The sequence below is a fragment of the Rattus norvegicus genome, chromosome 14 (assembly GCF_036323735.1).
Source record: "Rattus norvegicus strain BN/NHsdMcwi chromosome 14, GRCr8, whole genome shotgun sequence".
Classification (NCBI taxonomy): Eukaryota; Metazoa; Chordata; class Mammalia; order Rodentia; family Muridae; genus Rattus; species Rattus norvegicus.
In genome coordinates this window covers 95,092,178-95,120,014 of record NC_086032.1, presented here as the reverse complement: position 1 = coordinate 95,120,014, position 27,837 = coordinate 95,092,178, and the positions used below count along the sequence as shown (strand labels likewise).

The 27,837-nt window shown below is 39.5% G+C and overlaps 2 protein-coding genes across 3 annotated transcripts in view; one reads left to right on the top strand and one right to left on the bottom strand.

Annotated features, from left to right (window-relative positions):
• Window positions 1-556: 556 nt before the first annotated feature.
• On the top strand, window positions 557-6,932 carry Sec61g (Sec61 translocon subunit gamma). 2 transcript variants are annotated; one of them, NM_001135020.1, is made up of 4 exons: window positions 557-627; window positions 2,213-2,312; window positions 3,891-3,993; window positions 6,764-6,932. In NM_001135020.1, the coding sequence occupies exons 2-4, from the start codon at window positions 2,219-2,221 to the stop codon at window positions 6,771-6,773; spliced, it is 207 nt and encodes a 68-aa protein (NP_001128492.1). In that variant the 5' UTR covers window positions 557-627; window positions 2,213-2,218; the 3' UTR covers window positions 6,774-6,932. The 2 variants fall into 2 exon arrangements, with proteins under 2 accessions (NP_001128492.1, XP_038948394.1); XM_039092466.2 differs by lacking the exon at window positions 557-627 and adding an exon at window positions 663-793 and having other exon boundaries at window positions 6,764-6,917.
• The window catches only part of Vstm2a (V-set and transmembrane domain containing 2A), a 243,931-nt gene continuing 218,919 nt past the window's right edge, over window positions 2,826-27,837 (bottom strand). Inside the window, exon 5 of the mRNA XM_039092862.2 lies at window positions 2,826-9,304. Coding sequence (XP_038948790.1) covers window positions 9,222-9,304 — 83 coding nt within the window. The 3' untranslated portion in view covers window positions 2,826-9,221. The remainder of the gene's footprint in view (window positions 9,305-27,837) is intronic.

Below are 27,837 nucleotides of genomic sequence, written 5' to 3'. Positions count from 1 at the left end.
TCTTAGCCTAGTGATGGAGCCAATCAAGATTATCCAAGGACCAAAAATTAACTCAGAAACGTCAAATGTATTGCACTCGGAGACTGTTAGTACCCTCAATACATCTAATTCCTCATAGGGGACGAGAAACTGCTAGGTAAACGGTCTTAATTCCCGCTATATTCCCATGATTAATATCAGAAAGTCACTTTCCGGGAATGGAGAGTATTTTTAATTAGGTCGTTCGTTCATACTATGATGCTTGTTTCATTTTTGATCAGTGACATTATTTACATGAGCAGCGGGGAGACTCAGAGCTGTATCGCAGACATTCATTAACCAGCGACCATTTCTTGGATTTATGTTGAGGCTGCTGGAGGGGTTGCGCCCGGGACGGGAAGGTGGACGTAAGAAAGGAAGGTGGAGAACAGTCCGCCAGCTCTACAGTAGAGAGCCGAGTCGCTTAGGTCAGCCTCTCTTCCGGAAGCCCAGAGAAACACACATACCACTGCGCCGGCGCAATGACGCCTCTGCGCGAAGAGCCAATTGAAAGGAGGAGTGGGCGGGCTCTGACTAACCGGCTTCCGGTTCCGTTGGGCTCAATTCTCTCCTAGGCTACGTGTCTCTGCCCTCTCAAACCGCCATCCCGTAAGTAAGGATTTTTTTTTCTGGGTGGTGGGTAAGGGAGAGCTGGTCTAAGGTCCAGGGCACGGAGGGACCGCGGGATGGGAGGGGAGGGACACGGAGGGACCAGGGGACGAGAAGATACTGGAGGTGTGAGCGTCCGGCGGGACGATTGGGGCCAGGACGCGGGGTGAGCGGGCCTGGGGGAATAGGAAGCGAAGGAAACCCGGAGGAAGGGGGTGGCGAAGGGGCCGCGGGCTGGAGTGACGAGGGCGTCTTTGACAAGCCTGGAGGCCAGGAGCTGAGACCTGGGAGCTGCAGAACCTTGGACAAGTTCCGCTGAGCCGGGCTGCTGGTGGACAGGTGGACAGAGAGCCATTCATACATGAACAGGACCAAATCCACAGGTTCTACCTACGTGGCCTCGGCTGGAATTATCCAGTTAATACCTCCCTGGAGGAGGGTTTCCAAAAGTTCTCGAAGTCACAGCTTAGCGTCCGGGTCTAGGGTTCAGCCTTCTTGTAGATCGTCCCCTGCCTGAGCATCCCCTCCCTGTTGGTGAAATTCTCTCTAGGGGGTTTCAGAGCCTGATGCCTTGAACCTCTTGTGAAGCTGAGTGAGTTCTAGTCTTGCAGTTTAAAGTAAAAAAGTTAGTCAAGAGCCTGCATCAAAAAGTCTTAGTAGACTAGTGCTCTCTAACATTGAGTGTAGTGGTTGGTCTAGTGTGGATTTTAGGGCTATTGGAGATGAAGACCAGCTAAGTGAAACACCGAGAAAACAGGCATCCCTTTGCTTTTTGTATCAGGCTGCGGATAGATTTCTTAGTGTGTACCTTGTTTCGGCTGTTTGTCCACTTAGATAAGGAACCTGGAACCTAACAGGGCCTATATTTTCTAGCTAGAGAGTGGAATCATCATCCGACTTCTAAGATCTGGAAATGAAAGACAAGGAACTGTGTCTGCATTACTAGTGCCTCTCGGAGTTGTATAATTGAAAAGCATTCTTGTTAGCTAATAGAGTGTCAAAGGAGTCTCAAAATGTTCAAACCCAAACGTTTAACCCGAGGCTTTGCAGAATCTGAATTTTGCCAGTGTTTATGGTTTGGGAGATTCATCTGTTTGTCCATCCCAAGAAGTTTACTTTTACTTAAATATGTTACATGGACATTACTTCTAGCAACTTGTTTGGAATGCACTTTTGCCCCCATTTTAGGTTCTTGCTATACCTAGTCGAAACTTGTAGTACATCCTAAGTTTTCAATAGTTTGAACTGTAGAAAGTAGTTATTAAGCCGAAACACTTTTTGGTTTCTTAGCAGGAGTAGTTAGATGAGTGTAGTTGATAGGAAAGGGGTCTTATAATGAGAGAATCTTTTAATGAGTGTATGACCCTTTGCCAGTGAGGATAGCAACACTGGTAAGATCTGTGCCTGCTTGTTTGTACCCACGTGCTCTCTTGTACATAAGACCACTGTAAATTTAGGCTTGGAAAATTGCTTTTCTTTATGAATTCAGGACTGCGCTATTTGCCTCTGTGTACAACTCAAGTCCTAACATGTGAGCGAATACTACTGAGTATGTTGTTGTTTTCGCTTTTATTTTTTTAAACAGACAAACATGGATCAGGTAATGCAGTTTGTCGAGCCAAGTCGGCAGTTTGTAAAGGACTCGATTCGGCTGGTTAAAAGATGCACCAAACCTGATAGAAAAGGTAATACTATCTTGACCTCAAGATAAAACACTAAATCTTTGCATTTTTGAAGTCTTCCCATTAGCATCTTCTGATTAATCTTCACAGGACTGGAAATCAGCTTAATGATAAAATGCTTGCTTAGCATACTGTTAAAAGGAGCAGTGCACGGATGTCACTACCATGGCCCTCTCTTTCTTGATGTCCTTCTTAGCAAGAACTGTTTAAAGCTTTGCTTTATGGTATAAGATTATTCAGGCCCTCCGTTCTAGTTTAGTGTCGTCCATATTACCAGTGTGTGGAAAGTTTCAGCAGCTTCCCTGCTCTGGCCTCAAGTCAGCAAAGTTAAGGGAATGGTTATTACGATCTAGAAAGTTACTTTCTTATGTCATACCTTACTAGGTGTGCCAGAATGTGTCTACTTTGAATCGTGAGTTGATTGGGTTAGAACTTAAGGCAGACTCTTCTAATAGAGCAGCATACTGTGTTAGGGTTAGTATCACTGTGATGAAACACCATGACCAGAGGCTATTTGGGGAGGAAAGGGTTGTGTCAGATATCTTGAATCACAGCCCCCTGAAGGAAGCCAAGGGACAAACTGAAGCTGGACAGGAACCTGGAGGCAGAAGCTGATGCAGAGGCCATGGAGGGTGCTGCTTATTTGCCTGCTCCCCATGGCTTTTTCAGCCTGCGTTCCTATAGAACCCAGGGCCAGCAGCCCAGGGGTGTGTCTCACCCACAGTGGGCTGGGTCCTCCCCAATCAATCACTACTTGAGGAAATGCTGTATAGGCTTGCTTGTCTAGAGCTGGATCTTAGAGAAGCATTTTCTCAACTGGGTTTCTTCTTTCAAATGACTAGCTTGTGTCACCGAAAACTAGCTAGCACACATTGAATATGTAAATAAAACAATATGTACGGGTTCCTGTTCTCATGAAGCTTGTGTTATCCTCATGAAGATGGTCTGTCAGGGAAGGCCATCCAGTCATTACAGTACACACTTGATTCCTGTCTTGTTGGAGGTATAAAGGCAGATAATGAGGAGATCTGGTAGTGCATACGGGGAGAAGCAGGTGAGGTGGTGGGGGAACGTGCCCCTAGGAGATAGAATAGTACTGAAATATAGCAGAATTGAAATCTTTTCGTAAAACTACTTCTCTTAATTTGAATTTTCAGTCCTTATCTTTTACTTCATCATGGTATTAAAGACAATTACATGTCTATAATATATCCCAAAGCTATAATTTTACTGCTATAATCTATAGGTTACAATTAAAAAATGTTATACTACAAAAAGCTACTTAGGTTGACTTCAATCCTCTTTTCTTTTTTGTACTTTTGTCACTGAGAATAATGAATACTTTGGTGTTTATTGATGAACTCAGGAGCATAGCGTTTTCCTTTCTGTTTTCGTTAAGTGTTAACAAAGTATGGGACTTAACCTGTCAGTCAGCATTTAGACTGTTAGTATTACAACTTGGTTTTTAAAATGGTGTGTCTGCTACTCTGTGTGCCGGTATCTTTATTCATGTTACTGATAGCTCTCCATACTTTCTGTGACTCACAAGAAATAATTACAAACTTTGTGCTTTAAATTCAGAATTCCAGAAGATCGCCATGGCCACAGCGATTGGATTCGCTATCATGGGGTTCATCGGCTTCTTTGTGAAACTGATCCACATCCCTATTAATAACATTATTGTGTAAGTTGCTTTATAAAAATCGACTATTTAGCAGTGACTGCAAATGAAGCCATTTCAGTTGGAGATTAATCCATTTTATTAATGTACTGACCTGACCCAAGACATTTTAGTGATGTTGTACTACTATCAATACCTTTAGAAGGCGTTTGTATCTAATACCATCCTTACAGCAGCAGTGCGTCACGGTCAGCTCCGTGACCGACCAGATTCATTACAGGTCCCGTCCCTGTATCTTGTAAGGTGCAGGGGATCCGTACTTCATCTGAACATCACTGTTTTGGTAGAAGTCTGATAGAGCATTTGTTTTTGTTGTTCAGTAACCAGTATAGCCTTGGGTAATTTAATTAACCATTGTGGGAGAGGACAGAAGTTATTATTTCGATTATGTTACAGATTAATGACTTTAGGAGTGAGTTGCCGAGAGTGGATGCTGGGGGTCCGTGTCCTCTGCAGGAGTATGCTTGTAACAGCTAACCAGCTCTTTAGTGTCCCTGTGATCTACGGTTTTGTAGTCATAATGTGTCAGCTTCCTCTCCCATTTTTGAACAATTAATACCAACTTTATAGGGTGGTGAAGTTCAGATCTATTCAGAAAACTCCTTCATTATAAGTCTCTTCAGTGTTGGATATTTTGTCACTGATACTGGTAGAGTTGTTTTTGCATGGCATGTGGCTAAATCCGAATTGTTAGATGTGTTTAAATGCAAGTCATACACAGTGATATTTTTGGCTCGTAAAGAGTCACAGAGTGAAGATGGGCATGCTTGATCTGCGCCTGAGATGCTCCACCTTCTGGGCAGAGTCGGGAGAGAAAGAGTGGTCCAAGTGGGGTTGGGTCGGCATGAGACCATGCATCACCACAAACCAGAACAACGAGGAAGCTGACAGTCATTGACTCTCTTCTGTCCACCGAGAAACCTCATTTGTTCCTAATGAGAAGTGTCAGCTTTGGAACTGTGCAGTCTTGGAGAAATTTCTGAACTAGAAAACTGATGACCAGTTGCCTTCTCAGTGGGAAAAAAGCTCTTCAAGCCAGGGTTTGGGCGCCTCGTGCCCCCAGCACAACTATAGCCCAGCAGCTTAACTTTTATGAAGGTTTCTTTACTGATGTAGTGTTTGTTTGCTGTGATAATACCCATAGTTTTGCCCAGAGTGACAAAATAAAGCCTTGAGTTTCTTTTCTGTTTTTGTTTTAAATATAGTACCCCCCGCCCCCAGCAGTCACTTACTTAGCCGATACTTTTATCTCTCATGACAGACTGCAGTGTACTTGGGTCACACTTTGATGTGTGCGTCTGCCAACTTAAGATTGTGAATTTGGAGGCAAGCCTGTTACTTATCTTGCTTGTATACTTTGTGTTTTTCTGGTTTTGCCACTCCTTCCCCCAAATGCTTTATTTTTAAACTATACTTATTATAAAATAAACATTTTCCGCTACAGACAATCAAATTCTAATCATATAAAATAATGATTCTCTTTTTCTTTTTGACACTGACTCTTCTGGTTTATAGGAAAACAAACTAGTGACTATTACTCACTATAAGGTGAATATATCAGGTGTTCTTCTGCCCAAGTCTTTGGGCGTTGTAATTTGGTGATAATAGAAATTTATTTTTCATTGTTTTAGAAACTAAAATGAAAGCTTATATAGTATGTTCCCTATCTGGTGAGGGCCTGACCTTGATACACACATACACGAGAGACAGACAGACAGACAGAAAGAGAGAGACAGAGATACTGGATAAATACTAGTTGAATTAACTAAATGACTTGAATTCTTTATCCTTTTCTAGTAAAGATGTAGATGGTGATACTGGCCAGCTCTTGCTGAGACCTTATCCAGTTATCGTTGAATGTGAATCAACTCACTTAATCCTCAGGAAGAAACTGGGGAACAGAGAGAATGCATAACTCGAGTGGCTCTCAGGCGCTAGAGCAGTATGGGAAACAAGTTGGATACTAGCTACTCAGAAAGTATTTCTTATAGTTAAAACACTATTTTATTGTTTTACAAGTTATCTACCATTTAATATTAATTTTTCCCAAGTGAAAGCCAGATAAAACAGGGTTTTGTTGGTGGTGGGTAACAGAAAGCACACTTCCCATCTCACAGCACAGTACCAGTAGAACTGAAAGAAAATTGCTTTGGTGCCTGAAGTGACGTAAATCAGAGGATGGAAACAGAAATCTACCCATAAGGTCCTCACTAAATTGACCTGAAATCTCTCTCTTTTTTTTTTTTTTCTCATCATTTTTTGGGGGTAATTTTTGTCTTTGGTTTTATTTTACAACTGTCAGAATTAATACACAAACTACTGTAATTGAAAGGAGCTATATAATGCTGTGTGTTTCAGTGTAGGTGGGCTTCTGTGGACATTGTGCTTAAACCAGTTTTGTGGGTCTTTCTGATGGCCTGCTGGTTGAGGAGAGTGGTGCTGTCTTTTTCTCTTCTTTAATTTGGTTTGTTACTTTCATGTCATGTAAAATTGAAAACTTCATGTGTAATTAATACATTTTGTTATTAGAAAGACTTGTCAGACTGTTTCAAACTAACATTTCTTAAAGGTGCATAATGAGGGTTAAAATCACCTTCCCCAGAAGCCACCCATCATTAAGAACCTTTTAACTTTAGATTTTGATTTAGTGTTTTTCTTTTAAACTGACCTGGGATAAACTTAGGTGTTGTTCTCTTGAAATTTCATGAAATGAAATTTCCTATTGCATTTCAAATGATATGCTTAAAAGTGACCTCTTTTCTTTCTCTTGCAGGGGTGGCTGAGTCTTTGCTCATCGTGGGACTGGTGAACCAATGAGGGGGTGACAAGCTCATGAAGTAAAAGTTGCCTGGATGCTTTGTGGTTTTTGTTTCTTTCCTCCTAACTATGACTTTTCTATTTCTAAATTAAAATAATTTCAAAATAAACATTTTTCCGTAATAGATATTTATCAGATTTTAGTAAAAGATGATGCTAGAATATTTTTCTTCCTTGAAGTTTTTGGTTTGAAGGGGAAAAAAATGAGATAATTGCTGAAACCTTGTAAATTAGATGCTTTTCTGCCTTGACTGTTTGGGCCGTGATAACAGTATACTTGAAGCTGAGTAATCTGTAGGGATAAGACTTACTTTTTTCACATCCCGAAGGCCATGAAATCCCAGTGTAGCAGTGCCAGTAGATTCAGAGTGTGCTGAGAACATGGTCTCAGTGCTTCAAAGAGTGGCTGGCGTAGGATGCTTCCTGTGGCTGACAAACTAGGGGCTGTGTGCAGAGGCTTTAATAATAACCATAATCCAACCGATAGGGAGGACATGTGTGACCAACTCACTTAAATGCCAATCTCAGAATCCCAACAGGGAGGACGGTGTGTGACCTGATTACCTAATCTTATAATCCAGTAGACTGGAGATGAAATATTCCTGGGAACTTTAGAATGACACACTACAATCATAGGTAGCATTTTCTGGTAGATGTTTGCTGTAATAGTGGGTAAAGATGGGAAAGGTAAGTGAAATCGTTACTAGTGCGATTTGATAGTAATTTTGCACAGGTCGCACTTACATTGTAGACCGTTTAGATGGTACTTGAAACAACTTGGCAGGTATTTACGTTGGTGTTTTATATTGCTAGTGTCATGACATATATTGATTAACTTCCTAAAAACTATTCAGAGTTCCAAACCTTGGGAATTCCAGTGTTCAAGTTCTAGCCCCCAGCAGAGGTCTTGTTGCAGCCCCATCCTTTGATCGTTTCTGAGAGCAGGAAGTGGACATTGAGCAGCTGCAAGCTGTTTGGGAATCTCTTAATTCTATTTATGAAAATGAGGATTTTAGGGTTTAACCCCTGACAGGGCCTGCCACTCGACTCTCTTGCCCTAGGGACTAAGCTTTTAGCATTTTCTGGGGATACATTCAAGCTACAGAAAATATCCTAATTTTTCCCTTTTTGTGTCTTCATTTTTTATCATTGTGATTATAGCTGATAGTCTGGTTTTGAAGTGTTTCCAGTGTTTGAATTGAGAATGAAACGTTGTCCTTGGAAATGAAGATGCAGCAAATCTTTGGCTATCCCTAAACTTGAGGATACCATAAAACTACATGTTTCAGTATAGTTCCTTAGAAGCTTAAAAAAAGATGGGTGGATACAAGTGTGTACCAATATCTGTGTTTGTCTACATACATGTGTAAACACATACTTCAGAAGAATATATTTGCTTGGAGGATAGAATTGAGTGAGCTTTAATTTTTTTGTTGTTATAGGAAAAGTGTAGTGTGTTGGTCTGAGTAATGAGCTTGATAAAACTGATTTCTGACACAACTACAGGAGTAACCCAAGTATTCACTATGCATGAATGTAAATTCAGGGTGGACTGGCCAAGAACTCCTATAATAGAGAATAATCTTTATAAGCAAGTTAGTTTTCCTGATTAGAAAAGAATATATCAAATTATTTACCTAATATATTCGAGACCTGATGGAATTTTTGTTGTGAAATAGTTCAGCTTTATGTTGCTTTAGGCATTTTTAAGGCAGCTCATCTAGTGGTCTTTTTCATGGTAGCATTTATCCTTTGATGTTTCCTCCCTCAATGTCCTACCCTCTTATCTACTTCCCTCTACCTGTAAGCCCCATATTGCTTTCATAGCATCTGTTTTCTTTCACCTTCTCCTAAGTCCTCTAAAAGTCCTTACTCTCACAGTCCCCCTTTAAAGTTTTGTGATTTACTGCATTGCACACACAAAATCTTGACCCTGTGTATGAGGGGAATGTGATACTTGACTTTCTGGGGTTGGCTTAGTTTGCTTAACATCTTTATATAATTGGTCTTGGCCAGACACTCAGGAAACTGGTTGAATTTCTATTGTTTTCCCACCTACTTATTTATTTTGATGTATTTTCTACCATCTTGCCTAAATATTTTATTTTTGCTGTTTGCAAAAAGGTAGACAGTAGGCATTTTAACTGATTTACAACTTTATCCCAAATGTTAGAGTAGTGTCTGCACATAGAAGCCACCTAGCTAACATTTTTTAATGGAGTGAAATTGAAGTTTAGTCGTTCCTTATAGCTGTATTAATTAGGGTTCTCTAGAGTAACAGAACTTATAGAACGAATGAATCAATGAATCTCTGTGCCTATCCATCCAAGGGGGTTTATTAGTGATTTACAGAGTGTAGTCCGGCTAGTCCAACAATGGAGGGAAGGTCCAAGGATCCAGTAGTTGTTCAGTCCTCAAGGCTGATTCTTAGATGGTCTGCAGTATCTGCTGAAATTCTGAAGAAGTTGGCGTTGATGCAAATGAAGGGCTAGAGTTGCTAGGGAGGCAAAAGCAAACAGACAATGCAAAAACTTCTAATCAGAAGGTGTGGCCCAGACTAAAGTCCGGTTTCTTAGATCAAAAGATCTGGATTAAAGTCTTTCTGCTCCAAAGATGTGGGTTTAGACGTATATTTTCCCACTTCAAGCAAAAAAATCTCCCACAGTTGTGCCCCATTCTTGGGTTTTTGTTAATTCCAGATATAGTCAAGCTGACAACCAAGAATTGCCCTCACATATACCATGAAATGTGGTCCTGTAGGCCTGTTACAGTATCAGAAAGTAAGTCTTCATCCTCTCTGGTCTTGAATGGGCTCTAAAGACTTGTCCTTTCAGGGCCTTCATGCAGAGACTGCCTTGCCACACATTGCTTGGCTTCACAGCTTTCCTTGAAAAGAAGTAATAGTGCACAGCTCCCTCATTGTTTATCCCTTATGTCTCTGAAACAAGAACCTTGTGGAAGGCACTCTCGGGCTCTGCCTTCTGCTTGGAGGGAGCCTAATCCCACTGAATCACAATTGCAGCACCTTTTATTTATATTTGGGAGAAGGGGAAAATTCTTAAGCCTTTTTCATTCACAAATTGGAAGCTTAGCTGGGTGGAGACTTGCCCTAAGGGTACTCTCCCACCCCCTTTCCCACTGCTGACTCAGCTTCCCCTTTTACTCATTCAGCAAGAGTCCCGGCTCCATCATTAAATTTCTCAATGTTCCTTTTCTCCTCAAACTACTTTGGTTTTTTTGTTTGTTTTGTTTTTTTACCATTTGCTTATATTCACCATTGATAGACTACAAAAGAGAGATTGATAATAACCGTAGGGCATTCAAAATGAGGTTTATAATCTCCATCAAAGAAATCTCTTCATTACTTTTCAAATTCCTATCCTTCCCAAACAGCTCTACCAGCCAGTAATTTATTCATAATGTATGTGGGGCGTGCTCATTCAAACAGGTGGGGTGTGTGTGTATGAATTTTGCTTATTGCTCTTTTGCTGAAATTGTTTATTGGCTATAAGAATTTTCTTTTTTTTTCTCTTTTTTTTTCTTTTCTTTTTTTCGGAGCTGGGGACCGAACCCAGGGTCTTGCGCTTCCTAGGCAAGCGCTCTACTACTGAGCTAAATCCCCAACCCCGGCTATAAGAATTTTCTTGAAGAATCTAAGACCTTTTCTATTTAATATCATACTCTTAATAGATGGTATAATTTGACATCTTCCCTTTCTGTTTTTATCACTTAATTTCTTTTTTTCCCTACTGCTTTGGTTAAGGCTTCAATGACTGTTCAAGTAGATACATAGATTGAGTACCCTTCTTTTGCTCCAAATTTTAGAAAACATTCTTCCCCCTGTTTAGAAGAATGTTGGCTTAAGTTTGTCATGAATAGCCTGTGTTATGTTGAGACGTGTTTCTTGTGTAAGTACCTTAGGCCTTTTCTGCATCTATTGATAGGATTCTGGGCTTTCTATCCTTGAGTCAGTCTATTAATGTGATAGATTAAATGTATGAATTTAGGTACATGTAACAAACATTGTTTTTTGAGGAAGGTCTCTATTATTGTGGTGGTTTGAATAAGAATTTCCCCTATGGGCTCATATATTTGAATGCATAATCACTAGGGAGTGGCACTATTTAAGAATTAAAAGAATTGGCTTTGTTGCATGAAATGTGTCACTGGGGATGGGCTTGGAGATTTCAAAAGTTCACACCAGAACACAAATGGAATGCACTGACTCATACTTGGATATTAGCCCAAAAGCTTGGAATGTCCAAGATACAATTCATAAACCACGTGAAGCTCAAGAAGAAGGAAGACCAAAGTGTGGATGCTTCAGACCTTCTTAGAAGGGGGAACAAAAATAGTCACAGGAGTGAAAGGCCATCCAGACGCTGCCCGACTTGGGGGTGCATCCCATGTAGAGACACCAAATCCAGACAACATTGCAGATGCCAAGGAGTACAGCTGTCTGCTGAGAGACTCTGCCAGAGCCTGACAAACACAGAGGCAGACGCTTGCAGCCAACCATTGGACTGAGAACAGGGTCCCCCATGGAGGAGTTAGAGAAAGGACTGAAGTAGCTGAAGGGTTTTGCAACCCCATAAGACAACACAATAACCAACCAGATCCCCCCCAGAGCTCAGGGGCTAAACTACCATCTCAAGAGAACACAGAGATGGAATATGGCTCCATCTGCATAGTAGCCTTGTCAAGCATCAGTGGGAAGAAAGGCCCTTGTTCTTGTCAAGGTTTGATGCCCCAGTGGAGGGGAATGTCAAGGTGGGGAGGTGGGAGGGAGCGGGTGTGTGGGTGAGGGGGCACCTTCATAGAAGTGGGGGTGGTGTGGGGGGGAGTGGGGTAGTGGGTTTCTGGAGGGGAAACTGGGAAATGGGATACATTTAAAATGTAAACTTAAAAATGCGTTTTAAAATTTAAAAAACAGAAAGATCACCCCAGGCCCAGCATGGATCTTTCTCTGTGCCTATGGATCAGGATGTAAAACTCAGTTATTTCTCCATCACCACATATGCCTCGTATGTTGCATGTTTCCCGCCGTGGTGATAATGGACTAACCTCTAAAACTGTAAGCCAGTCTACAATTAAATGCTTTCTCTTGTAAGATTGCTTTGATCATGGCATCTCTTCACAGCAATTGAACATGTAGCTTTGGCTGTCCTGGAACTCACTGAGTAGACCAGGCTGGCCTAGAACCGAAATAGGTCCACCTGCCGTGCAATCATTGTCTCCCTGTGATTTAGCCAACTTAATCATTGTGAATTAACATATCTGATAGTATGGTGATTCTTAAATCCAGCTTGCTAGTTTTTTAATTGAGATATTTTGTATCTTTTGTTCATCAGGGAGAACAATAACTTTTGTTGTTTTTATCTGGTTTTAGTATTAGAGTATACTATTATGAAATTACCTTTATATTCCTTGTCTTTGCATCCCCTGGAGTGGTTTGGGGAGCATTGATCTTTTGTCATCGTTAACGTTCTGGAAGAATTCATCAATGGATCTGAGCTGGAGCTTTGACACCACTCAGTCTCATTATGTGTTGTCAGACGGGCTAAGTTGCTAGCATCCTTTTGGTTTATTCTTTGTAAGTCAAACTTGAATATACTCATAAAAAACTTTTCAGTGTATTGAAATATGAATATAAAGTACGCCCTAATGATGAGTTTTCATTAAGAGCTGTTCTGTGTCTAATTTTACTAACTTAGGTCTTTTCTTTGGATTAAGTGTTTGCCAATTTAAAACACGTTTTTGTCAATTTCTTTAATCATCCCTTCATCAGTTAGTAAATGTGTCATTTGTTCCTGAGGATTCAGTTCTTAGATTCAGTAGAATTCTTCTATACCTTTCCATCCCAATTTATGGGATCTGCTTTACTAATTATTTCCCTCACTCTGACAACTGACACCGCGATGACGTGAATTTTTGTAGTAATTCAGTCAGCCTCATGTGAGGTCTTTGTTTTGATTTTCCACAACTTGAGCACTGGTGAAAATTCTCTCCCAGAGCACAATTAGAAACTTTTAGGCTATTTATGTGCCCCTGGAGCCAGTCCCTTTTATCTCTGAGGTCATTGCTGTCTATCACTTTATTTTGAGATGCTAGGATTTAGTTAGTTTTATCATGGAGCGCATTCTTTTTCTTTGTCTATTTGTCTGAGTCATCTTTTTTTTCTACAAATTGCCAGAAATTGTAAGTACAGTCACCAAATCCATGGCCTTGTTCAGTTGTTTGGTTAGGATAATCAAAGGAATTTGTCTCCTTAAGTTTGTAAAATAGTTGTCACCATAGGCTTTCAGTATTCTCTGTGCTCCTAGGAAAAAGCAGCTTTAGATTCAGTGATTAAGAGAGGCTTTAGTCAGTCTTGTAAAATTGGAAGATGAATTCCAAATACTTGAAGAATTCATCCTTAGCCGTCTGTTGCTCTAGAGCCACTTCAGGTACCAGCATCGCTATTGGGGCCCTCTGGAGGGACAGGCCTGCTCAGACAGCTTCCCTTGATGAATTCATAGTTTTCATGTCACTCTGCCTTTTCTTACTGTAAACGTAAATGAGCAGTGGGCTGTACCCATACTATAGTCTGAGCACTGAGTTCTTCTGAAGTTTCCTGCCATGTAATGTAGTCCATTACTTTCAGCTCAGTCTCACTTCATTTCACTGGACTTGGACAGAATATAGCTGTATTCTTTACCCAGTGGCTCATAGCCCAGTCCTTTAAAGAGGTCTTGTTGCCTCTGAAACCTCATTAACCTGGCTTTTGCTGTCTGCATTTCTCAGTATCGTCTTCCAAGCTTCCACCAGAAAGAGTCGTTTAGCTCTGCTTATAATATTTTTACTATACGTATTTTTAAGTGTTTTTAGAGCCCAATGTCACAAACTCTTCCATATTTCTCCTTCAAACCTATTCCAAAAACTTAGACTCCTATAATCAGATTTATTACGGACCGCCCTCTTGCTGAAACTAATTTTTACATTAGTTGGTGCTGGTGCTACTTTTTGTATTAGATTGGATTACTCTGTAATGATAAAATAGCTGAGCAGAGCAATGTAAGGAATGGAAGATATTGGGTTATTGGGCAAGCAGTTCAGAGGTACAGTTCATCATGGTGATATACTTGAGGCAGCCGGTTAGGGAATGCAGTCAGGAAGCAGACAGTGACGAGTGCTAATGCTTAGCTTTCTCCTCCTTATTCAGTCCAGGGTTCTATCCCATGAAATAGTGATTATCTCATCCAGTTTATTCTCGTTAAGATTTAAGTGCAGGATAGGTGATACTTGCAGGAGTCATATTGCTTTAATTTTTTTTTTAATCTCCCTTGTGTTTCTGTGTTTGTTATGTGTCGTGCTCTTTAATTAGATCATTTATTCACCTTTACTTCAGTTAACTTTTTCAGCATTGTACTGGGTCTGGTTTGTAGTAGGGATGAGGTGGTAGTCTCCACAGTGCTGGGGCATTTGTAGGGAAGGAGTAGTTTAGTATCTAAGCTCTAAGCTTTCAGCCCACATGCTAAGGTAAGGGCATTGGACATCATCTGTAAAAGCACACTGCTCTGAGAGTTGAATATTACCTACGGGAGAACCATCTTGTCCATGGGTCCATTGAGAATAGTTGTCTCTTCAACCCTAGAAACTATGCTGCTGAGGCTGACCTTTAACTCTGAATCCAGCCCTCTGCTCTCCATAGGTATTATCCTGGCATATCTAGTGATGATAAGGACTTTACAGTTGGGAGCTGTGCCAGGACACTGATCCTAAAACTGTTAAAGCCCAGGGAGAGAGTTGCCCTTTCCTTGGTCCCAGTGTCGTGAGTATAGTGAGAAGGAAGGAAATCTCTATTGAAGGGCTTTAAGGTACATAGTATTTGAAGAGCACTTGGGTAAAAGAAATGTTTCCAGATACATGGATATGTTTAGATTTGCTATGGCTTTCCATAGATTCTAAAGGGCAGAATGGTAGAGTTTTAAGAGTTTAGAATTGGTGACAAATTGAATCTGAAAAGGGCTAGGTGATCACATGGAGGTGAGTGAGTGAGTAGATAAGGAGACATGGTTTGGTACTCTGTCATTCTGTAGCACATACAGGAAATAGCATTCTATTGATGACTTATTTTCTCATAATGAACAGCAAGGCAGTGGGACTTGAAGCAGTCCCATTAAAGTCAGGAACAAAACAGCAGTCCACCAGCTGCATTCCTTTTCAATTTAATGCTAGAACCACTAGCTCGTAAAATAAAGCAAGAGAGGGAAATTAAAGAAATGCAGATAGGAAAGGAAGTTAATTGATCCCTATTTGCCAATGGTATGCTACACATAAGAAATCCCAAAGATTCTGAAGGAACAATTTCAGCCAAGTGGCAGGATACAAAATCAACTTAAAACACCCCCCCCCCAAAAAAAACAGGTTTTTGTTTGTTTGTTTTGTTTTATCTTTCACAACAAGCTGAAAAAAAGACCATGGATACACTCTTATTCTTAAAAGCCTCAAAGAAAGTAAAAGACCTAAGAATAAAGCTCACCAAAGAGGTGAAAGAACTTTATAATGAATGCCTTAAAGCATTGAAGAGATTGACTGAGGGCGACATGAGAAAAATGGAAAGACTAACCACGCTTGGTGGTTGGCAGGACCAATACAGTGAAAATAACCATTCTACCCAAAGCAGTTTACTGACTACTGCAATCCCAGTGAAAACCCCATAGCATTCTTGAAAGAAATAGGGAGGACAGAGTCCTAGAACTCACAAGGAACCACAGAAAGCCAAAACAATCCTGAGCAAAAAATTCAGTGCTAGAGGGATTATAACTAGATTTCAAGGCATATTACAGCACTATAGTAATAAAGATAGTATTGTATTGCTACCAAAACTTAGACATGCAGACCAATGGAAATCAATAGAAAACCCCGACATGAGTGTGTGTAACTACAGCCAGCTGATACTTGACAGATCCCAAGAATATAGTGGAGGTAGGAAAACAACTTCAATAAATGGTGCTGTGAAAACAGAATGAATTTAGATCTGCATCTCATACCCTGTACAAAAATCAACTCAAAAGTGGATAAAAGACCTCAATGTAAAACCTAAAATCTTGAAACTCTTAGAAGAAAATAGGCAGTGCTCCACAAATGCAGGTGTGTGGAAGGACTGTATGGGACTCCATTTGTCCCAAAAAGTGACACCAATACTTGACAAGTGGAAGCGCATAAGAATACCCAGCAAAGGAGACCAGAGAGTGGGGGTGAGACTTTGCTAGTCATGTGTAGGTTATGTCTAGAATATAAAACCTTAGAACAACAGTCCAAACAAATGACCCCATTCAGCAACAGGCCATGGATTTAAAGAGATCTCAAGGGATGAAATAAAGTGGCTAGTAAATGTCTGAAAAATTGTTCATCATATGTATGTAGCAATTAAGGAAATGCAAATTAAAACTACTGGAAGTCTTGTCCTACCCCAGTCAGGATGGTTAAGATTAAGGAGACGCTGACGAGGCTGTGAACCCTCACTCCGGTGGCATTGCAAACTGATGCAGCCATTCTGGGGGCTGGGGAGATTCCTCAGAACCCCATACCGCTCACTGTCTACGTCCAAAGGATTCAGTGTCCTGCTTCAAAGGCAATTCCTCAACAATGTTCACGATAGCTAGTAAGTGGAAACGATCTAAATGTCCTTCATCTGGAGAGTGGATAAGGAAAATATGGTACATCGTAGGACCAGAAAACTACTCAGCTGTGAAGAGATCTGAAATCATGAAATATGCAGATAAATGGATGGAACTAGAAAAGACTGTATCAGGGAACGTAAATCCAGAGAACAAAGCATGGAATGGCCTCTCTCTTCTCTGATTCCTGGCTCCAAATCGTCACATGTGCACATGGACCTGGAGTAGCAACAGACACCAAGAAAACACAAAGGGAGCATTTAGTTTGGCAAGGGTCTCTGGAGTCGCAGTGCAAATGATATTGGGGAAATGACAAAAATTTTAGGTAGTGGAGAAGGAATACAATATAGGAGGGAGAGGGGATAAATAACACTAAGAATACTTGAAATAGCCACAGGAAATAATTTATATTTACCTAAAATGGGTTAGGATAAGGGTTACTTTGTGTGTGTGAGATGTCCATATATATATATATTATCATAATATATATATGAATTAATGCCATTTGAGATGACAGTATCTCCCCAAAGAACCATAGACTAACAAAAACCCCAGTACTACTGGATGTGAGAAAACCTGAGGTCTTGGTCAGGGAATTCAAGAGATTCCTCAAACAATATAGGCCATTATTACCCTTGGTTAGCTCTAAACATAGGTACCTCCCTGTTGCTGAGGAGACCACACACTCTGCACACAGAACTAAGAGAATTTCAGTTGGGTCTGATCCAAAGCCGCCTCCCTGAGAACTAGTTTTTATACTACTGAAGACACTGTTCAAGCTGCCACAGGAGGAAATAGACCACTCACTAGCACTCCTACACTGGGAACATTGATCCCTGGTGCGGATGTAGAATGGATGCACACAAGTGTTTGGCTAGGACTGAATATCTGTTAAAATTTCACTATAGGCTCCTCAATACTACTTTTGTTGTATATATGCTGAAAACAGTGGAGTATGTTGAATGCATGATGTATGGTAGGTACTCAGATATTTATTGGTGAACCTATGTAAATGGTTACCAAATAATTTCTGTGAACTTCTTGGATAGCAACAAAAACAGCACAAAAAAGTCTGAATTTCTAGACAGCTTGTGTTGTAATGGAAGGTCACCCCTTCTATGTTGTATATGAAAGAAAGTTATCTTGCATTAATCTTAGTATGCAGTTCATTCACATAGACGATGTAAAAGTTAGAAAAATGTAAGTGGCTATAAATACATAATCAACATTTCTGACAGTAAATTGTTTTAGTTAAGTTTTCTGTTGTCAAGCCAATGATCATCACATTGATACCCACAAAGATTCTAATAGCCTAGTAGCTAATTGGAAGGAGGTGATATAAATGAAGATGTCACTAAGATGCTCATGAACTTATAGAAAGTTGAATCTTTAGGAAGTGTCTAAAGTAAATAGATAGGTCTGAACTCAAAACAGAATTTAAACGTTTCTATGGATTGAAGGTCATATGAATTCTGTGTTTATAGAACCATAACCTGAATTTAGTAGCCCCTGTCTGAATGTGTTCCTTTTTCAAGGTCGAGATAAACATCCTCCAGAAAGTCCCATTTCCCTCCTCCCGACCTCATCAAAATATGGTGTCTTGCAATCAATCAGCAAGGACTCATTTAGAAGGTGGACTGAGTGGAAGCTTGGAGGGGAGCTTCTGCATAAGCCAGCTCCTCTTTCTGTATTTTCCTAATGCACTTTCATTTTGTACCAAAATCTGACTATGGTTTGAAAATGTTTTCCTATTTTAACACACACCCTCCATATTTCTTAAGTTCTTTCCTTTTGAATTTTTAAAGTAACATGTTAATATTTAAAGTAATCAGTGAGGACTCAGAAAGGAAAATGTTTGGTCCGCAGAAAATGGACCTAGAACAGGCACACAGTCATGCAGTCCCACTGACCTCACTAAGGACAGGCCATTGTCTAATCCAGAAATGTCCTTTCCTTTGGCTGTTTTCCTGATCTCAATAGAAAACATACTTTTTCCAGTAGAACTCTTTTTACTAAAGAACTAGGTCATGTTCTACTCTCTGTGTAACCCCAAGTGAGCTCTGTTTCTTTTCTCTACCATACAATTTTGTAAAGCCTTAAATTTGGTGGCATTTGTGTGAACTTTTCTCTCCCCTGTCTCATGGAAAGTCCTTGTCACTCTTCTATGCTCTTCAGAGTCTTAACGAGCCTTGTGTGGGAAGAAGCAGAGGAATGGGATCACTGGGAGCCTTTGGAATAGGATGTTGTCAGTTATTTCTCATTTTTGTTCCTTCACCCGAATTTACCTGAAGTGTCATGGTATGTCCTCACAAGAAACCACTGCAGTTTGCTGGACACAAATGACTAACTGGTCCTCAGAGCTAAAAAATACTCAAGAGCACAACACATGATTGAGTAATGCCATGGGAAGTACACAAATTTTTATCAGTTTGATCAATATCTTGATATGTTAGCCATAAACTGAACTGCTGTTTTTAATCTTAGAACAATTAGTGAGGTAGATTTTTATTGTCCCTAAAGTATAAAATAAACACACTGCCCTCTCAATTTTGTTCCTTCTCAGCACCCACAGTAGTTCAGACAACAGAATGTTGGCTTTGTCCTTTCTTTGGTCCTATTGCCATAAATACTCTTGTCATCTTATAGCAGGTTTTAAAATGTTTTTAATGTGTGTGTGTGTGTGTGTGTGTGTGTGTGTGTATACCCGCATGCACACACGTGAGGATGGTGGGCATATGGTGTATATGGATGGGTATGTCAAGCCATGGCACTCATGGAGTTCAGAGCAACTTTGGAAGTCAGGTCTTTCACCTGTACATGATTCTGGGGATCCAGCTTGGGCTGTCTTTCTGGGGTGGCAAGAACCCCTACCCACAGATAAATCATGGTAGCAGCATATCATTAAACTTTTCATGATTATCTTATCTTTCTGCAACTCTAAATGTGAAGCTAAAACATACTTTCAATTAAAGTAGGCAAGTATTCTTAAATCAAGGCTATTAGTTGTTGGGAAGACTCCCTCTCCACCATACATCACAGACAGATTATATCCTTGTAGTCAGGAGTCATGCTGTTCGACAAGCAGGGTGCCAACTCAATCAGGAAAAATGCATTTCAGAGCAGTTATCTAGGGCCTGAGTGTTCAGACAGAAGTGTGGCTGTTGATAATGTCAATAAAATATAAAGGTCTTGGTAGATGGGACAACCTTTCTTACATAAAGTTTTTCACACTATCTCAAAATTTAAAAAAAAAATTAACATATAAAACAAAGCAGCCTGTGCTTGACCTCAGGAAAAGCACAGGCATCGTGATGCTTGGAGTTCTGGAGGTAACTTCAGTGTTAAGAAGACTTGTTGTCATTTAAGGGAAAAGTCTCAGCACTGAAGCTCACTAACATTCAATGAAACCAGTGCAATGGTCTCACTGCAGGGATGTTTTAATTATATGTACAAATATTTCTCTCAGTATTCAAACTATTTCAAAGTCCTCTTTCTGATCAAAGGAAAAGCACGCACCTCCTCTTCTGTCACCAGCTCATTGGTTCTTACTAGTTTCTTTCCGTATCCCAGTGGCCTTAGTCCTGTCTCAGAATTGCTAAAACCTCTGTCATACAAAATACACGCCTTGGGTATGGATGGATCTTTAAAAGTCCCCCAGAGTTCCTCTGGCTCTTATAATCTACCTGCCCTCTCTTCCACCATATTCCCTGAGTCTTCGAGGGGTTTGTTAAGACACATCTCTAGATGGAGCTGGACACCCCACAGTTGCTGATCTCTGCATTGTGACCAGTTGTGGCTTTTTGAAATGAGCTTCTATTGACTAAATATAGTTTTAATTTATAGAAAGATAAATTATTCTCTTTCATGGCTTGCTAAAAAGTATAATTATTTTAGTTACTAGAGTTTCAACTGTAAGAATTTTCTGTGTGTGTAAAAATTCTTAACAAGTATTATACATTGATAAAGAAATTGTATAGACCTTTATTATTATAGTTATTTAATATTATATAGACTTAAAGAAGCAGAAAAGAACTAATTATCTGCTGAATCAATAGCAATTGCTTTTACATTATATTTCTATCACTAAGGAGCCATCGGGATTTCATTTACGTCATCTCATCATGCTTTATGAAAATACTACAGTACTTTTACAATTATCTTAAACTCGATAAACAAATATCTTAAACCTTGTATTTTCAGTTTCATCCTTTGTCTGTCTACAGTGGATGCGCATGGAGACATTTACTGTAGAGTTGAATTTATTTGCTATTTACTTAATAGCTGGTTTCACTTACTGTGACTTTTACTTGATATAAAGAAAAGCGAGCTTCAGTAGAATCTTTTGTCAATAGGATACAATTATCTATGTGATGATTTAATGAAGAGAGCAATGGCAGAAGAACTGATCTGGGAGAACTATTTTAGGACTAGAGGACAGTTACTCAAAAACACACAGAAGCAGAGATTAACCTGGACTTGGCATAAGCAGGCATTATTCTTTCTTCTTATTTTATGCTTAGGCTATCATAAATATCAGTGATATGGATGATAAATATACTTTATGTCTACAGAATCAAATAAAGAATGTTATGCTTGGAGAAATGTTCAGTTCTTGTGTTTTAGAAACTTTACAGATAGCAGACACTGATCATAAAACCAAGCCATACTTTATGTCCAGCTCCTCCCAGCTTGTTCTCTTTCATAAAGCCTGACACATCTTTTGGAAAATCCTATTGGAATACATAGAAATAACTTTATTGCTTTGATCTGGACATTCATAAAATAAAAGTTACTGTGCTATAATGGGAAATGTGTTCTTTTATGTTTATAATAAAATAGGCTAACACTTTAAAATTTGTTCCACTTTCTCTACAACTTACAGTCAGAATTTATGAAATGTCAAAAGCATGGAAAGGTACAAGTCTTCGTAGTGATTATTGCTGAAGCATGCATTTGGCATTAGTTCTGGAGTGGTGCCATTTGCTTTATTTTTAAAATGCCAGAAATAAAGACCCATGGGTAAGGAACTGAATTCATTTCGGTGTGAATGGAAAGGTTAGTTTCCACTGTCAGAAGTGTTTAGAATACTTTCTTCTACATAAGAAATTTCTGTCGAGTTAATGTAAAGCATATATAAATATGTTTTGCATACACATATATGCATATGTATTTTTTTAATTAAAAAAACACCTTAAATTCAGCAAGACTTTTTCAGAAACTGGTTGATGGTTTCAAAGTGATTTATTATACAACTTTAATTCAAGAAGGACCCGGTCCCCAAATTCTAATGCATCCATAATCTGGAGAATTTAAGAGGCAGAAAATTGCTTCAACTTTTAGTTATACTTATGCCAGCTGGAAAACTATCATCCTTTTTAGAAAACTAATGTAATTTAAAACAAGTGTCTAGTGTGCGCCTCTGTAATAAAAAAAGATACCGCTCATTAACTAAGTATCAATTATTTACTTTTCTATAATAAACAATCACAAAACAGTGTCCTACAGATCAACAACTTAATATTTAATAGAAATTCATGGGTTGTCATGGCCTCAAATGCTGATGTTCCTGAAGATCTTGAGATCATTTATCCACATGAGTTCACATGACAATTCCCCTGACTTCTTGCTACATGCTTTCTTTTTTTTTTTTTTTTTTTTTTTTTTTTTGGCTTACTCCTTTTATTTCAGTGAGATGAATACGATGTTAAATATGTCTCCTCTTTCCTGTGGCTATTGCCTTTAGTAGTCTCCATTACTTATTCAAGTTTGGTAAATATCACTATAGATATATCACATTGATATATATTATATATATATTACATATATACATATACATACATATGTATGTATATATACATATATATAATATTTAAACACAATAATTATATTTGACTTCTAATAATATTGTGGGACAATAAGTGACCAAACCAAAAATATAATTAAAAACAGTACATATATGACTATTTTTGTGTTATATGTTAATATATGTATACACATACATATATGCATAGCTACATGCTTTCTTGCCATGTGATTCCATTTATTGACCATATCCTGGTATTCAGATGACAAAGTTCTAGAAGTATAAACTGAAATTACAATTTTGTCAGCAAATATCTAAGTCCCAGAATGCAGCTTCCAGTGATCCACAAGGCCAGCTCGGGGCCAAGTGAAAAGAGATAAGACTGTCTTTTGATGGGATGAAAATCATGCTGTATAGAAAGAGAACTAATGATTTCTTTTACTAAATACTGTATAATACTCTTCAGTGATGATATTTATTACTGAGATCTTGGCTAAAACATGAAGAAAGGTCAATATAGTAACATAGCTCTTTGTAATAGTTAGGATACTGTAATTGTTCAGGAGATTGGCAACCAAGTAATAGTTGCATCCCATATCATGGCAGATAAAACAGACAAAATACAAAACAAAATGTGGATAAAATTTGGATGAATTTCTAGGAAATTTGAAATAGCATGAAGATGATAACCTTGAGAATCCTAAGTATGCAGAGTGATTGATGGTCTTAGTTTGGGTTTCATAGCTGTGAAGAGATATCACGACCATGACAACTCTTATCAAATAAAACATTTAAATGCGGATGGCTTACAGTTTCAGAGGTTTAGTCCATTATCATCCTGGCAGGAAGCATGGCAGTGTCCAGGCAGACATGATTCTGGAAAAGGAGCTGAGAGTTCTACATCTTGATCCTCAAGCAGCAGAAGGAGACTGTGTCATCCACGCTGGGCATAGTTTAAGCATATATGAGACCTCAAAGCCTGCCACCACAATGACACACTTCCACCAATAAGGCCACACCTACTCCAATAAGCTCACATATCTTAATAGTGGCACTCTCTGTGGGCCAAGCGTTCAAACACATGAGTCTATGGGGGTCATATCCATTCAAACCATCAGAGTGATGTTTACAAAGGTGCCAGGCTGTTAGAACCTGGGTCTGCACGGAGAAGTAAAGGTGAACTCAACAGGCTATTCCACCTTTCATGCTGTAGACATACATTTCTAAAGGAGCAATTAGGACGTTTATCTGGGTCAAAAAAAAAAAAAACTCAAAAACTCAAAACTCAAACAGCTCGGTAGCACTGAGTCAATAATCTTTGAGGTCGATAAGCCACAGCTGAAAATTAACTTGCCAAACGGTTTGTCTGCAAAATCCTCAGGCAGAAACACACACACACACGCACACACACACACACACACACACACACACACACACACACACACACGCACACACACACCACAAATGTATACATGGCATAGACTCTCCACAGCAGAGGATTATTCCAAACAAAGACGAATTCACATAAAATGGTAGATACTAGCTGGAAACACCGAAAGTTACTCCTGGCATTTCCAGGGATGCTGTTTAGAAACTCAGCATTAATGTATTTCTACATCCTTTTAAGTACCAAGAGATATACTTTGTCTAACAGACTAGAATGTGCTCCGAAATTGACATGTGTCACTTTTGGGCAGAAGTATTTAAGAATTGTATCTTATTGTTTATATTTCTCTTCTCCTGACACAGGGACTGAATGTGACAATGTATGTCTATAATGAAGACTCATTCTTGGATTCTGGTGTAGGGGAAACAGTCTTAGCAAGTAAGTTAGAACTAAAGTCAGTAGATACTACCTTATAAACACTTATAATTTGGGGATTAGATTTTGCAACATAAGAAATTTCAACAAATTAAAGTATTAAATGTAAAAACAATAAAAATAAAATTTGATATTATTTGATTTTGTAACATAACATACGCAAATTGATAAACCACTCCAAAATATGTAATTAACAGTTTAACAAGACAAGCTAAAATACAATACAGCCCTTACCTCTAGAGTAAAGGGATTGTAATGCTTCAACCAATAATATTTGATAGAAAACAATGTTCAAAAAGTCAAGTAAATGGGAAACAAATAAGAATTATAATAAAAACATATCACATGGAAAAAACAAATTTTAAAAATAACCAATAGAATTTCTAGAAATTAAAAAAAAAGCCTTGGTATTTACATTGAAGTCCAGGGCATTCACATAAAATTACTCTGCCAGATAGTTCTGTCAGTTTGACAAAACCTTCATTCCCCTGGGTAGACAGTCTCAGTGAAGTACTATCTCGATCTGGATTGTGAGTTTATCTGTAGGAGATTGGCTTATTATTTGATGTAGGAAGTCCTAGCCATTGTGCGGAGCAAGATTCCCTGAGCAAGGTGTTCTGAACAATAGAAGAGAAGAGAAAGCTAGATGAGAGGATTCAAGTAAAGATGCTTTTGTTGGTTCTTTTTTATTCTCACATTAACTATTAATGTGATATGACAAGACCCTAGTATTCTTATAATGGGACTGTGTCTAAGGCCTCAGCTCCTAAATACCAACACACAGACTTGTTATCAATCATCAGTGCTTGAGGCCTTGGCTTAGGCTTGTTCCCTATAACTAGCTCTTATAACTTAAATTAACGAATTTATATTAATAAAAATGCCTCGCTACTTTTTCTCAGTTTTGTACATCTGGCCTCCCCAGGTCTGGCTGGTGAATCTCTCTCTGTTTCTGATTTCAAATCTTCCTTCACCTGATGCTTTTCCAGAGTTCTATCTCTCTCTCTGGAAGTCCCGCCTTCCCTGTCCTGCCTCAGCTATTGGCCATTCAACTCTCGATTAAACCAATCAGAATATGTTAGTGGGAGTGTCTATAAGATATGATGCAGCCATATGAATAATCATACCAAGTCTGATCTTCCTTCAGTTCTGCCAGCACAGAAATCAGCCTTTGAACAATACCAAGGCAATCTTTACACAGTGCATGAAAAGATCACCAGAACAAGTTCCTGCTTTGACTTACCAGAAATGATGGAGGGTAACGACACTGCCTGCTCTTCCTCCCCCTAAGCTACTTTTTGTTGCAGTATCACAGGAATAGAAATGCAACTCAGACATTACCATGAAAGGTAGAATGACTGAAAACCAAACCAATAGAAATTGGACTAAAAGTGTTTCAGATGTTAAACTCACCAAAGAAAGACTAGGAACTGAGGGTTTATTTTTCTTATTATGTAGCGATGGACATTTTGCCATACTTAAAACCTGGACTCCAGACGGATAGGGGAAGAAAACTCTACCATCAACTGCATATGTAGCAGAGGATAGCCTTGCTGGGCACCAGTGGAAGGGGAAGCCCTTGGTCCCGCCAAGGTTGAACCTCCAGTGCAGGGGAATGGGGGGGGGTGAGGGGGAATGTAGTTAGGGGGGGTGGGTGGTAAGCACCCTTATGAGGGAGAGGGAGGGGACAGGGGCTAATGGACAGGAAACTGGGAAAGGGAATAACATTTGCTTTTTCCCTAACCCTTATTTGTTTGTAATATTTACACTGCTTTCTGAACGCAATCTTCAAATTTCTGATAGCTACTAAAGAATAAACTATATAGTAACAGTAAAAAAATAAAGAAGTGGAGATATGAGTTGGCCAACACAAAGACGAACCTCTACGGCACGCTGGCTGTGTGGAAGGAGACAACAAGAAATGCCATGCTCTGAAGCATTAACTGCTACACTTGGAACAAAAGTAAACTGATTAGTTTGGTCCACATGACTGCACTACGAGCTATAGTCAAGAAGAACGTTGTGCCCATGATAGTAAACACTGAGGCTCATAGCTAATACAGATTACACTGGGAACATGGCAATTTAGAGAGATACAACATTAGATGTGCTATAATATCAGCTCAAAATTGTTAATAAAGGTGTTCCTTTTCTTTAGTGTTTCTTTTTTTTTTTTTTTAATTAAATATTTCTTATATACACTTCGAGTGTTATTCCCTTTCCCGGTTTCCGGGCAAACATCCCCCTCCCCCCTCCCCTTCCTTATGGGTGTTCCCCTCCCAACCCTCCCCCCATTGCCGCCCTCCCCCCCACAGTCTAGTTCACTGGGGGTTCAGTCTTAGCAGGACCCAGGGCTTCCCCTTCCACTGGTGCTCTTACTAGGATATTCATTGCTACCTATGAGGTCAGAGTGCAGGGTCAGTCCATGTATAGTCTTTAGGTAGTGGCTTAGTCCCTGGAAGCTCTAGTTGCTTGGCATTATTGTACATATGGGGTCTCGAGCCCCTTCAAGCTCTTTCAGTTCTTTCTCTGATTCCTTCAACGGGGGTCCTATTCTCAGTTCAGTGGTTTGCTGCTGGCATTCGCCTCTGTATTTGCTGTATTCTGGCTGTGTCTCTCAGGAGCGATCTACATCTGGCTCCTGTCAGTCTGCACTTCTTTGCTTCATCCATCTTGTCTAATTGGGTGGCTGTATATGTATGGGCCACATGTGGGGCAGGCTCTGAATGGGTGTTCCTTCAGTCTCTGTTTTAATCTTTGCCTCTCCCTTCCCTGCCAAGGGTATTCTTTTTCCTCATTTAAAGAAGGAGTGAAGCATTCACATTTTGATCATCTGTCTTGAGTTTCGTTTGTTCTAGGGATCTAGGGTAATTCAAGCATTTGGGCTAATAGCCACTTATCAATGAGTGCATACCATGTATGTCTTTCTGTGATTGGGTTAGCTCACTCAGGATGATATTTTCCAGTTCCAACCATTTGCCTACGAATTTCATAAACTCATTGTTTTTGATAGCTGAGTAATATTCCATTGTGTAGATGTACCACATTTTCTGTATCCATTCCTCTGTTGAAGGGCATCTGGGTTCTTTCCAGTTTCTGGCTATTATAAATAAGGCTGCGATGAACATAGTGGAGCACGTGTCTCTTTTATATGTTGAGGCATCTTTTGGGTATATGCCCAAGAGAGGTATAGCTGGATCCTCAGGCAGTTCAATGTCCAATTTTCTGAGGAACCTCCAGACTGATTCCCAGAATGGTTTTACCAGTCTGCAATCCCACCAACAATGGAGGAGTGTTCCTCTTTCTCCACATCCTCGCCAGCATCTGCTGTCACCTGAGTTTTTGATCTTAGCCATTCTCACTGGTGTGAGGTGAAATCTCAGGGTTGTTTTGATTTGCATTTCCCTTATGACTAAAGATGTTGAACATTTCTTTAGGTGTTTCTCAGCCATTCGGCATTCCTCAGCTGTGAATTCTTTGTTTAGCTCTGAGCCCCATTTTTTAATAGGGTTATTTGTTTCCCTGCGGTCTAACTTCTTGAGTTCTTTGTATATTTTGGATATAAGGCCTCTATCTGTTGTAGGATTGGTAAAGATCTTTTCCCAATCTGTTGGTTGCCGTTTTGTCCTAACCACAGTGTCCTTTGCCTTACAGAAGCTTTGCAGTTTTATGAGATCCCATTTGTCGATTCTTGATCTTAGAGCATAAGCCATTGGTGTTTTGTTCAGGAAATTTTTTCCAGT